Source organism: Seriola aureovittata, chromosome 22 (assembly GCF_021018895.1).
Source record: "Seriola aureovittata isolate HTS-2021-v1 ecotype China chromosome 22, ASM2101889v1, whole genome shotgun sequence".
NCBI lineage: Eukaryota > Metazoa > Chordata > Actinopteri > Carangiformes > Carangidae > Seriola > Seriola aureovittata.
The window spans coordinates 18,327,107-18,339,275 of NC_079385.1; the positions used below are offsets into that span (position 1 = coordinate 18,327,107).

At 38.8% G+C, this 12,169-nt stretch overlaps 2 protein-coding genes across 2 annotated transcripts in view; both read left to right on the forward strand.

The window, feature by feature from the left end:
- Positions 1-72: 72 nt before the first annotated feature.
- Positions 73-6,028, forward strand: LOC130163498 (apoptosis facilitator Bcl-2-like protein 14). The gene is made up of 7 exons (XM_056367752.1): positions 73-328; positions 1,804-2,245; positions 3,027-3,128; positions 3,627-3,688; positions 4,083-4,244; positions 4,877-4,990; positions 5,085-6,028. Exons 2-7 carry the CDS (start codon positions 1,813-1,815, stop codon positions 5,145-5,147), a joined length of 936 nt encoding a protein of 311 aa, XP_056223727.1. The 5' UTR covers positions 73-328; positions 1,804-1,812; the 3' UTR covers positions 5,148-6,028.
- Positions 6,029-6,650: 622 nt separating this feature from the next.
- rassf3 (Ras association domain family member 3) overlaps positions 6,651-12,169 on the forward strand; it is a 74,504-nt gene continuing 68,985 nt past the window's right edge. The window contains exon 1 of the mRNA XM_056367750.1: positions 6,651-7,338. Within this exon, the coding sequence (XP_056223725.1) occupies positions 6,801-7,338 (538 nt within the window). The 5' untranslated portion in view covers positions 6,651-6,800. The remainder of the gene's footprint in view (positions 7,339-12,169) is intronic.

The window sequence follows — 12,169 nt, forward strand, 5'->3', positions numbered from 1 at the left end:
CAGTTTCACTTTCAGTTTGAAAACTGAAAAGGTTGAAAAACTTGATAATAATAAAAAAAAAAAAAAAAAGTATTTTCGGTTTTGTTAAAGTGACAATCTCTTTAACTCTTTACTCTTGTTGTGGTAACATTTCGATTCAGCATTTTATCTTTTTATTTTTTCGTTTCTGGTTCTTTTCTGCGAGACCTGCGATTGCGTCATTACGCATGATGACGTACGCCCACTACGCCTGGTTAAATAGTTGGTTACAGGGAAGTAGTTCAACAAATGAAAAAGTAGCCGCTTAACCACTCATCATCGTTATTCTTCTTTTTTGACCATTTGGACCGTAAGTAAACATGTTTTTAATGTTTCAAAAATATTTTTACACAGGAAGTAGACATTAAAAAGTCGTGTAAACGAGTTTTATTTTTTCGTAGTTTTTTTGACGGTTACTAAAGCTGCCAAAATTTGAATTAAGCTAGTTAACGACAAAACCAACCGTCATTAAAGCTGTGATGGGGTTTTAACACTAACCGTTACAGCTACAGGAACTTTAATGTTGTTTAGCAAAGTCACTGACATATTTGTGTTGTGTACTTTGAACCGGTGTCGGTCTCACAGTCGTAATACAAACTTTTCTGACCTTGCGTGGCAGCTAAACCGGCTTTAAAACTACTTTAAAGTCCATGTAACTGTTAAGTATCTCAGTCTTCATTTTATTTCTGTATTGTGTTTGTCTAGTAAAAAAATAAACAGGTTGTTATGAGGCGCTCGGTTCATGACAGTACATGTCAAGACATGACTCATTTCACACAAACTCATCCACCTGAAGAAGAAGAAGCTGTGAAACTGAAAAGGAGAAATATAACAAGTTAACTTAAACTGAACATAGAACTAACCATTTTTACATGAATATTAATAAGATAAGATCATATAATAACTTGGGGTATTAAATATGTTTTTTTTTTGTTTTTTTGTCATTTATCAAGCAATAAAATACAAATATTCTCTTGTTCCAGCTTTTGAAATGTCAGGATTTTCTGGTTTTCTCTATTTTATATCATTGTACAATCAATATTTTGACTATTTTTGGGGTTATTGATCTAGCTTGGACCAATCAGGTCATTTGAGGACTTCACTTTGGGGCTGTGGGAAGATGTGAATGGCATTTTTTTTACTCTTTTCTTACATTTTGTAGATAAAACTACCAAAATAATAATATAAAACTGTTAATAAGTAGAATATTAAGAACACAGAGCAAGAGCAAAAATAATAATTTATGAGAAACACAAGCAAAATGAGTCAAATGAAATGTAATGCAGTTTAAAAAACATAATCTACAGTTTATATAACGAAGTAGGAATTATTGATGTGTGTATGGATTTAGTTTTTGATTAATCAGCTGTTTGCTCAGTATAGAAAAGTCTAAATAAGTTACAGAAAATACCCTTCAGAAGTTCCCTCACCCCAAGATAACATCCTCAGATTCTTTTTTTCCTTAACCAACAGACCAAAACACAAAAATATTCCATTTATAATTATTTGAAAAGTCAAAACAAGCTGCAAATCCTCACATTTAAGAGGCTGGAGAATTGGAGAATATTTTTCTCATAATTGTCAAATTAGTTGCTAATTTAATTCTGGACAACATGAAGGTTAACACACAAAAAGAACTAAATAACGACTAAAAATCCTTATTGTTTATTCTAAGATTTAAATAAAGAAACATCAGAGCAAATAACACAAACCTATGGAAGCTGATTGTAAGAGCACGTTCATAATTAAATCCTGATGTGATGATTTTTTTGATTTGATCAACAGTATACCAAGATGGCAAAGGGACACATAGAAATCCACGACCCCATCTCCAACCACAACGACCTCAAAAGCAGCACAGTGGCCGACGCCACACCTACCTCAGACGCAGAGAGCATGGAGGACACCGTGGAGCTCAGGATAATGATGGCCTATGCAAAGAGGAGACGGCCGAAAAAGGACCCCGAGTCGCCTAAAGAGGACGACCAGGTCGTAACCAACGGTCACACAGATGCGAACGGGCCATCGTCACCTCAGACACCGGCCCAGACTGAAACAGACGTGACAGAGAAGAAGAAGGAGAAAAAGAAGAATAGGAAGAGTAAGGCACTGAAACATCTGCGGGGCATTTTCTCATGTGTCAAACCTCAGACACAAGACGAAGACCTGCAGCAGACGACCGAGCCGCCGCATGATGTCAGCGTCAGATGTCGAGATTTTAAGGAAGGTGGGTATCAAGATGTCACCCGCAGTGTATTAAAAAAGATGAGAAGTCCCACAGTGTTGCAGTAACAAAGTAGACAGTACAAAAAAAGAGAAACTGCAAATGTCAATATAAAATACTTAAAAACAAGATAAATAGTAGATAATAATATGATACACAAGTAGATATTTAAATATAACAAGAAATATTAAATAAAGACTGATTATTTGATTATCAACATAGGTGCTGATTAAGTCTTTCAAACTGCCACTTACAGCTTTACACTGTATATACTAATAGTAAACTACTATAAAATATAAATGTATATACTTGAAATCTAAAGAACTAAGTACAATCATATCTATATAATGGTAGCAATATAGATATTTTGCCAAGCATTTTGCTCCCTTCATGTTATTTTGAATTATTTTTAGTAAAAAGTTTAAAAGGTCAGTATTCTGGTATAAAGTGGGATAACATGGCTGTGAAATAAGTGGAACTGCTTGAACAAGAAGGCAAATGTGTGAATCAGTGACTCAGTTCAGGAACTTCTCAGTGAGTCGTAAAAACACTTGCAAAGTCATGAGTCGAAGCAGCTACACCGCAGACGTGCAGCCGCAGGTTCATCGTCTTCGCTCTCCTGCTGTGACTCAGATCTCGTGACATAGCAGACGAGCACCGTTTTTCAGCATCATGCGTCGCCTTTGTGCGGGAAAACCCGTCTGACTCGTTGCTGTGTGTTGTTTTGATAACTCTGAACGTTTTTTTTTTATCTGTGTGTTTTTATTATTTCTTTCAACTAAAGATGAAGAGGAGGATGAGTTGGAAGATGTGGCTCGCCAGCTGATGAAGCTCGCCGGTGAAATCCCGTTCACTCCTCCAGATTTAGAGACAGACGCTCCAGACGGTGAGTTTTGGATTCCTAAACATTTCAGCCAAAACAACAGAATATTATTCCCCAAATGCAGGAACTCTTATATTCTCCCAAACCTCTCCTTATATTTACGTCAGCCTCGTCCCTAAGAGTCTCCACGTTGCTTTATGAAGCTACGTTTTCTACAGACAAAAGCTCTGCAAATAAAGAGAAAATATTACTACAGCTACTTCATCACAGTCTGTACTGAAACCAACATAATAAAGGAATGGTTTAATAATGGTTTGAGCTTAGATGCAAGAAAAAGCTCTTCCCACAAATCTGTTTTTGCCTCAAAGTTGTCAGACTAAACAAAACTAAGGTAATAATGAAGCAACAATCGTTTTTTTTTTGTCCTTGATTAAATCTGAATATGCTTTAATGAAATATTAAATTACCCAAACAGTTTATTTTACATTTTAACGTTTCAAACCTCAGTGTTTTTCTTGTATTTTGTCTGCTGGTTGTTGATCGTTGTGTTCTGCTGTGTAGATAACGTGGAGAAGCTGATTGGTCTGCTGCTGAGGGAGACTGGAGACAGGCTGAACGAGAAGGTCAGAAACGCTGCATGAATATCTAAAAAGGGCCGTTTTGGAAAGTTGCTCTTCGTTGTCATCAGTTTTTCTAACGTCATATTGTTTCTTATAAACCTCACACATTTACTATAAAACACACCCACATTCCACTTTATCAGGCGAGTCTACAGTTCACAGATAAACTTTTATAATTTTATCATCATTTTACAGCTTCATACAGCTGATAAACTTCTGAGAGCTACTACAAGCTTCTGTAGTGAAGTTATGTCACTGTCAAGTGTTATTTCCAGTTGTGCCCCTTGAAAAACGTATATTTTAACGTGTGTTATATGTCGTCAGTATTAATGAAAACTGTTTCAGTGGTGAATAAAAGTTTATAAAACACTGAATATAAAATGTTTCTTGTCTCCAGGAGCTGAAAGACATGGCGATGGCCACAGAACTGTTCTGGAACTACAGTTTCTTCAGAACATTGATGTCGGCTCTTCTCACGAGGATGGGCCTCAGGTCCCCCAACCCCGACTCTCCAGGACCACACGCATCACCCAAAACCCAGATCGCCGTGACCTGTGAGGTGAGAACGAGTTTATGGCGCCGTTAGGAAAATGAACAGTGATGTAAATGCTGACAGTGTGGTTAACTGCATCCCTCGCCGCAGTAAGGTAAAAATGTTAGCGACCCACGTCCAACCCTGTAACAATACGGAGGCCAAATAATGCAGAGCACCTTTTAAACTAAATTGTTCTGTTTTGCAAATGATTTGTTGGCCGACTTACAGTACGTTCTTGGCCCACCAGGGGGCCACAGGCCACAGGCTGGGAATCAGACCCTGTGACTTACATACAGCATCATTAAGAATCAAAGCTGCTGCAGGTAGAGCTGGATTTAACAACTTCATATAAAGTTATGTAGACGAGTCCAGTGGTTCAAGTCGGAGGGATCGTGTCCCTGGTGCCTCACGGATCATCTGCGTATAGAACACTAAAGTCATGACAGAAGACGAGCTGTGATTGGTCGGAGTAAATATATAGTCTGCCGTGTCTCTTGAACAAAACACAGCAAGAATTTATGTATTGAGTGTTAAAGACAAAAATATCCTGTCGTCTGATACAGTGAGATCATACCTTTATTTACAGAACTCCAGCAGCTCAGTGAATCATTTTCCTTTGAATTCTGACAAACCATCATGTTTCTGTTTCCTCACAGGCCACAAGTCGTTTGTCGGCGATGGACACGCTGCCGGCGAACCGACTGCTGGGATACGGAGCCAAATATATGAATGAATATTACTCATCCTGGGTACAGGAGCAGGGCGGATACGTACGTAACACACTCTCACCCTCCTAAAATCACGTGTTTAACCTGTAAACCTTTTCACATTACCTGAACATTTTCCTCTCGTTTATTTGTGCAGGACGCAGCCTTCGAGAGTGACGACGACGACGACGACGACGACGACAACGACAACGTCCAGTGATCAGAGAGACTTGGTTTCCTGTTCCACAGCTCGCCCTGAAGCTCAAACCCTGCACACTCGGACCTTCAGGAGCTGCAAACACAATCTAGCTCCTTCAGATTACTTGAAGCGACGAGCATTAATGATCCACCTCGAACACATTATAACAACCTACTGAGATGTTCTGAATACTCTCGAAGACTTTACATTTGGTATGAGGAACTGAATGAGACTTGTGACTTTTATTTTTGTATTCTGCCAAACCAGCTGTCATGCGCATAAAATCCATACAAGCAGGGAAATAATTTCTTTTTTATAAGTAATTATATTGTTAATGTTTTTTTCTTTGTGCTAATTGTTAAGTACTCTTAAACGGACACTGAGCCAAAGAAGAAACAAGATTATGAGATTTATTTGGGACATTTTGCCGTTAATAACAGCAATGGTGGAGATATACGGCACGGATCGAGCCATACAGTGTGCGCTCAACCTGGGGAGCTAGTGGTACACCCCAAGAAGATTTATTTTTGTTGCGTACTAATTTAATGTGGTTGAACTGTTATTCATTGATTTAAAAACTGTATAAAAAAAACAAAACAAACTATAACTTGTTTTCTGTTTTATTTGTGAAGATATGGCAGGAGAGTTTTTAAATCAGCATATTTTGTGTTGTAGCTTGGTTTAAAAAAAAAAAAAAACAAAAAAAAACATTTTCTTAAGTCAAATTAAGAATTGTTGAGCACTTGCACTTTTTTATGAAAAATAAATAGAAAATATTTAGCTTGAGAAAACATTAATTGTCATTGAGGGATGCATCGCTGTAATTGTTGTTGGTGGATGATCCTGTGTTTGTTTTTAAAGCTTTTATTAAAATATTTTCTGAATGAAATTTGATAAAGAAATGTGTGCACTGTCTGAATCTGTACAATGAAATAACTACCCAAAAAATTTTAATTGCCACCCTGTGTAGGTGAGGCATGTTTAAAATGACTTAAGTTATTATAATGTACATGATTGTTCAACTAACTGCTGGCCTGATTTTGAAGTGAAAACTGCACCATCTTGTGGTCAAATCAGGTACTGTAAATTGTGATAAATACATTAATTGTTTATTATAATTATATATAATAATTATTATATTTGTTTTGATAAATTCGGCGCATAAATAATGAACCCAAAACAACACGTGAGATTTGGTTCACACTGTAGAGGCAGCACTTTGTGGTAAAAGAAGCAACACGAGACACAATTTAAAGTTACAGTTTTATTAAATGTGAGCTTATTAAAGTATGTGATCCATGCCGAATTAAAGAGGACAATCCCAATTATTAAATTATTAATTTGTGTCCAGATTGGGATTGGGATTAGGGATATTGATAACGAAAGAAACGTAAAGTCTGTATTTTTGTAAAGGGAGTTTCGCGCGCCGCCCTCTCTGGCGCGTGTCGGGCAGCCCCGGCTCTGCTGTTTGATGTCTCCCGGCGAAATGAGATCCAACCCGTTCCCCTGCTCACCGCGGACCGCCTCAACCTGCTCACCGACAACAAACAGCAGGAGGACACAGTTCATCAGCCGGTGTCATCACTCACAACAATGACGTCTCACCTGTGCCTCACACTGGTTAATTCACCTTCGCCGACTTGTCCGGCGGGCAGCCCGTGAAGAGCGTGCGTAATGTTTAACGTCGTGCACCAGGGTCGCAAATACGTCCCCACGCGCTCCTCGGTCACGGGTGACTCTCCGTTAAACGTGCGCGCGGTTCACATCAACAAATCCCCGGGTACACTCTACGAGCCACCGGAGGCTACGTGGCCGCCACTGGGAGCCAAGATGCGGATCTCCAAGGCCAACAAGGGCGCGGTGGTGGTGAGAGCCGTCCGGCGGCATCCGTCTCCTCAGCCGACCCGTCTGGAGAGTCTGGAGGCGGCTTGGAGCGAGAGAGGGCACCCGGAGAGTTTACCGAGCCCCGAGAGGAGAGACGGCGAGGGAGACGCTGCTGGGAGCGGGATGGAGGGTCACGGAGGAGGGCCACAGCGGAGCAGGAGGAAGGGGTTCAGACCCCCCGATGTGAGGACCATCTTCTCCCCCGATGAGAGGGACCCCAGGGTGAAGGAGGAGTCCGGGGAGGGACACACCTTCGAGGCCGGAGCGGAGGACACCTGGTGTGATGCGTGCTGCCAGTACATCTTCCAGCATGGTCTCACCTGTACAGGTGAGTGTGCTGATGATGGGTAGGAGGGTTTTGGGGGTGGTGGGGTCAACTCCCAAACAAATGAAGCCCCATTAGAGGAATGAGGTCATGTTTCATTAGATTTTAGACTCATTTAGAGGTCAGGGGGGTTTTATTCGTCAACAAACAAATGAATTTGTGTTTATGGTGTGTAGGTTCAATTTAAAGGGAAATTTAATATTCAGTGGCTTTAAATGTGAAAATTTTCATACTAGAAATCCAACAAAAATTCACTGTTTCTCGAAGGATATTCCTCCTCAGACCTTCTCCATGGACAGACAGCGTAATATTGATCATTTTTACTATAAATTTGTAATGAATAAGCATCATAACATTCATATCTGAGAGCATTTGTGATGTTTTTTTTTAATACTCTGAAAATACAGTTTGGTCGGTGACCTTTTTAAAATCATAGCTTTGTCCTTGGCGTAGAGTAAACCCACTGAAAACTTGACTTATTTTTTATTTATTGGCTCATCTTCAGCTTATTATCTTAGTGCTGGAACGATTAAAGAAGTCATCAACAGAGAATCCAACTATTTTGATAATTGTTTTGCGATATTTGTCAAGCCAAAATGCCACCTTCTTAAATGTGAGGATCTGAGGCTTTTTCAGATTTATATAATTATAAATTGAACATCTTTGGGTTTTGTACTGTTGATGAAATAAAAGTGGGTATTTTTTTGTGTTTACAGTCCAAATAATTATTGCTACGTCGCTTTTTAAGTCATTTATCATTTAAAAAAGCCAAACATACGCTGGTTCCACCTTCTAAAAGGAAAGGTGAAGATTTGCTTTATTTTTCAGCTCATATCAGTGAATTGAATATCTTTGGGGCGATTGATCAGACCAAACAATCTGAAGATATTAACCTGAGCTCTAGGAAACTGTGATTGACATTTGTCAGTATTTTCTGATGTTTTATTTTTACCAACGTGCATCAAAGTCACAAGCATTAAAAAAAAAATTACACAAATACATTGATTTTTTTTTAGAAAAACAGAACAGAAGTCAGTAGTTTTATGAAAATATAAAATATAATTGAAGGTCTTTGGGTCAAAAATGATCCATAGGCCACATCTGCATTGACTGACTTCATGGACTTTTAAGGAAACTCGTAAATCATTTGAATGAGCAGGTTCTCAAGAAAGAGACATTCTCACATAGAGTAAATACCACATGTCTGAATGATCTCCATGACATAAATAGGTAGGGCTCAAAAACGCAGCTTAGCAGCTGGAATGCCGTCAGTATGTCGACAAACCAGTTCAGGTGAGTGTCAGTGTCTCGCCGAGTAGAAACTGGACCTCCTTCTTCATCTACTTCTGCCTGGCAAACAATAGAAGTTAGTGTTGGAATGGAAACGAGACCCAAAAGTTTTTGAATATTCAAATTGATATTCAGTTGTTTCTTTTCCCTTGTTCCCCCTTTGTTTACTTGTTTATCCTGTCGTGTAGTTTTAAATGTGATTTCCAGAATTGGCCCACATATGGAAGGAGCATCTTATCAGGCTGTATTTAGGCCAAACTCGCTACCAGCTTTAAAGAAGAAAAGGAAGAAAAAAATTAAATAAACTCACATTTTATAAGGTGTAACCAGCAAATGTTTGGCTTTTTTTCTAGATAAATGACTCAAAGTGTGAAAATATATAATTTCTCATATATTTTTTTTATAGTTTTGCTATTGCTACATGGCTAACGTTAGCATTAGCAGCTGTTTACTTACCGGTCTAGAAGAAACGTTAGGAGTTCAGCATCAAACTTCAGTCCTTTATTCACCAAGAGCTCCAGAGGCGGACAGTAACTCCAACGTTAGCTCTTGTCTCTATCATGTGTTTTCTTCTACTGAAGTTAGCATGCTAACCAGCTAGCCCCCAGCCCCTCTCCTCAGTTTTTCCGATAGCGACTGACTGTAGCCTCCAGTTTACCCCTGAAGACGTAGCGCTGCGTATTATATATTGGCTAAACACAACAACGGCAGAGAAAACATTTTAAAAAATACCTTTAATACATAAAGAAAATACACAACCTTGCTCTCTTCAGTAATTAACCGTTTTGCTACATTAGCTAAAGCAGGCTAACGTTAGCTAGCTAGCTTTAGTTAGCAAACTTTAGATCAGTATTGCTGCTGTTTAACTGACATTACTGAGACAGTTATTTGACCTTGTGACTTTTACTACTGTTACGCTGCTTTTCAGCACGTCACAGATAAATATTTCACCAGTTTTATTACAAAAATAAAACAAGAAATTTAACAAGCGAGAGACATGGGAACGACACGCAGCAGAGATACTTGAGCGGACTTGAAGCGTGGACATCCACTAGAATTAAATAAAGTCATTTTTAAACCCATTGCTCATATTTACTGAATAAAACGAGGCAGACAGATTCAAAACAAACTATCTTCTTACTCTGCCTTCGTCCATTTAGCCTTTTTAACCTCATTATGTTTAGAGACAATGAACCTACACAATGAGCCCTTTGTTTCCCGTCAACTTTACCAGCACTGCTGATGGACTTTATGTGTGTGTGTGTGTGTGTGTGTGTGTGTGTGTGTGTGTGTGTGTGTGTGTGTGTGTGTGTGTGTGTATTAAGTGTATGTGTCTTTTAAAAAGCGTTTCTGCAGTTGATTGCCACTCAGGCAGCCTGTTAAAGGCCCATTACTCCATCTGGTCGACAACATCAGTGTCTGTTCCTCGAATAAAAGTAATTTTAGATAAAGAACAAACTTCTAGAGGCGAATCGTATCATCCTCAAAAGCCTGTGTCTCTCTACTGAGGATTGTGTGTGTGTGTGTCATTCACTCGTTCACTTATTAACACCCAGAAACGATCACTCATGAGCTGGTTGAGCAAGAGCAGCAGTTTTGTTCAGTTATTTCTTTTAAAAATTAATTTTCAGGTTCCTCTGAGGCAGGACTTTAAATGCTAAACTGACCCAGTTTACATTATAATGTATTCTATGGTATGAAGACTTCGTGGTCATGCTTTAAAGACAGGAAATGTCCAGTAGATTCTGGCTTTTACTGGGCTTCACTTTCAGGATTATGTGGGTGCATTTTCCTAATTTGAACGAGTTAATAAACATTAAAGACGCACCAATAAAAAAGCACCAGAGCTCGACTCATACAGAACCTTTCAGGATGAACAATTTCGATTAAAAAAAAAAAAAATCTGATAACATTATTTTTGGTTAAATTGTTATTTAGGAAACGCGTAACCTAAACAAACCTTGTGTTACATGTTTTAAGTGACTTACATGTGGTTTTTAAAGACCGTCTGTGGTTTTACTGTAAGGAATTGATTGGAAATGATTAATTGTGAAGTGTAATATTCCCTATAATTATTACTAAATCTCATCGTCCTTCCCAGGAACTGTCCAAGAAAATAACTTGAAAACACACCTGCGCAGTATCATCCTGATTGTGCTCAGTTCAGTGTTTCTACTTGTGTCTCAAAGTGGGTCAGATGAGACTCGATAAGAACAGTTCCTGAAAGACAGACACTCTCTCTCTCTCTCTCTCTCTTACTGTGAGTCTCTCGTCCTTTTGTGTCTTTCTTTACAAGGGAGGTTGAAGTAATAGAAACCTGCAGGAGCTCTTTGTCTGATGGGGTTTAGTGTTGCAGCAGATACAGTACACTGAGTGTGTAGGTAGAGGGCATTAAAGCGTCTCTGGTGTCTCTGCTGAAGCGTCTGCAGCCGGCGACGGCCTCGTGTCCCACTGTGCTTTTATTTTGACACAACAGAACAGAAACAGAAGAACTGGTTCTAGTCGCATGAAGCATCTTAAGTCAAGGTTCTCCTTAAAGTCCAACTTAAGGTTTCCTTAGAATAAAAACCCCCTTAACTGTTCTCCTTAAGGTTTAATTAAAATGTTAACTTAAATATTTAAGATTTTCTCCTTATCTTAGTTTTATACTTAAAGTCAGTTAAACCGTTGCACAGAAGACCTTAGCGACCAAAGTCAGGAAGTTTATGGTGATAAAAGAAGAGGATGAACATCCCAAAAAGATTTCTCCACGATCAGAAGAACCCGATGGACCCTCAGTGATGAGGAATTGATTATACACTATAGATTTAATATTACTGTTACTGCAGCTCCTTTACATGTTAATGATGATGTTTCCAGTCAGTTATTGGTGAAGTATTTCATCTCCATCGATCGTGAAGTTTCCATCAGAACAACAGGAGGAGTTGAGAGCGGCGAACTTCTATGATGTCGTTTTTTTTAATGACATTTATTTCTTCTGTACAACTTTGTGAGACGATACAGGTCTCCATGGAAACTGTAGAAGTTTACCGCTGTAAAACGTCTTTCATTGCTGTAAACTTTTTTCCTTAACTGTAAAGAAACTTTTTAAGAGATTTTGTGCAACACCCTTCAGTAACTCCCCAGGCTAAGGAGAAATTTAACCTTAAGTGTCATTACTTACCATGACAGTGGTGAGGTTTCACATTGTAGAGCAGTGTTAGTCACTGTGCAGCTCGTCAGGCTGTAATTATAATTCAAGTACATGATTCCTAACATACTGAAAACAGCTTCCCTGTTCAGACACTGACTCACTGTGTGCTCTCTGACAGGTACCTAGATCAATGGGATTATTTGTGCTAATTAAAAACAATTACACATACATACATACACTGCACTGTTAGCTTGAAACCTGTTCATGTGTGTTTATTGAATTCCTATCGTTGCTGCTGAATTAAAGGAAACTATTAACTACTAATTTGTACAGCACATTATCACACACAGAGGTCATTCACGTGATTAACGCTAATAAAAGAAGCATGAAATAGAAAAAAAGGAAAATGAC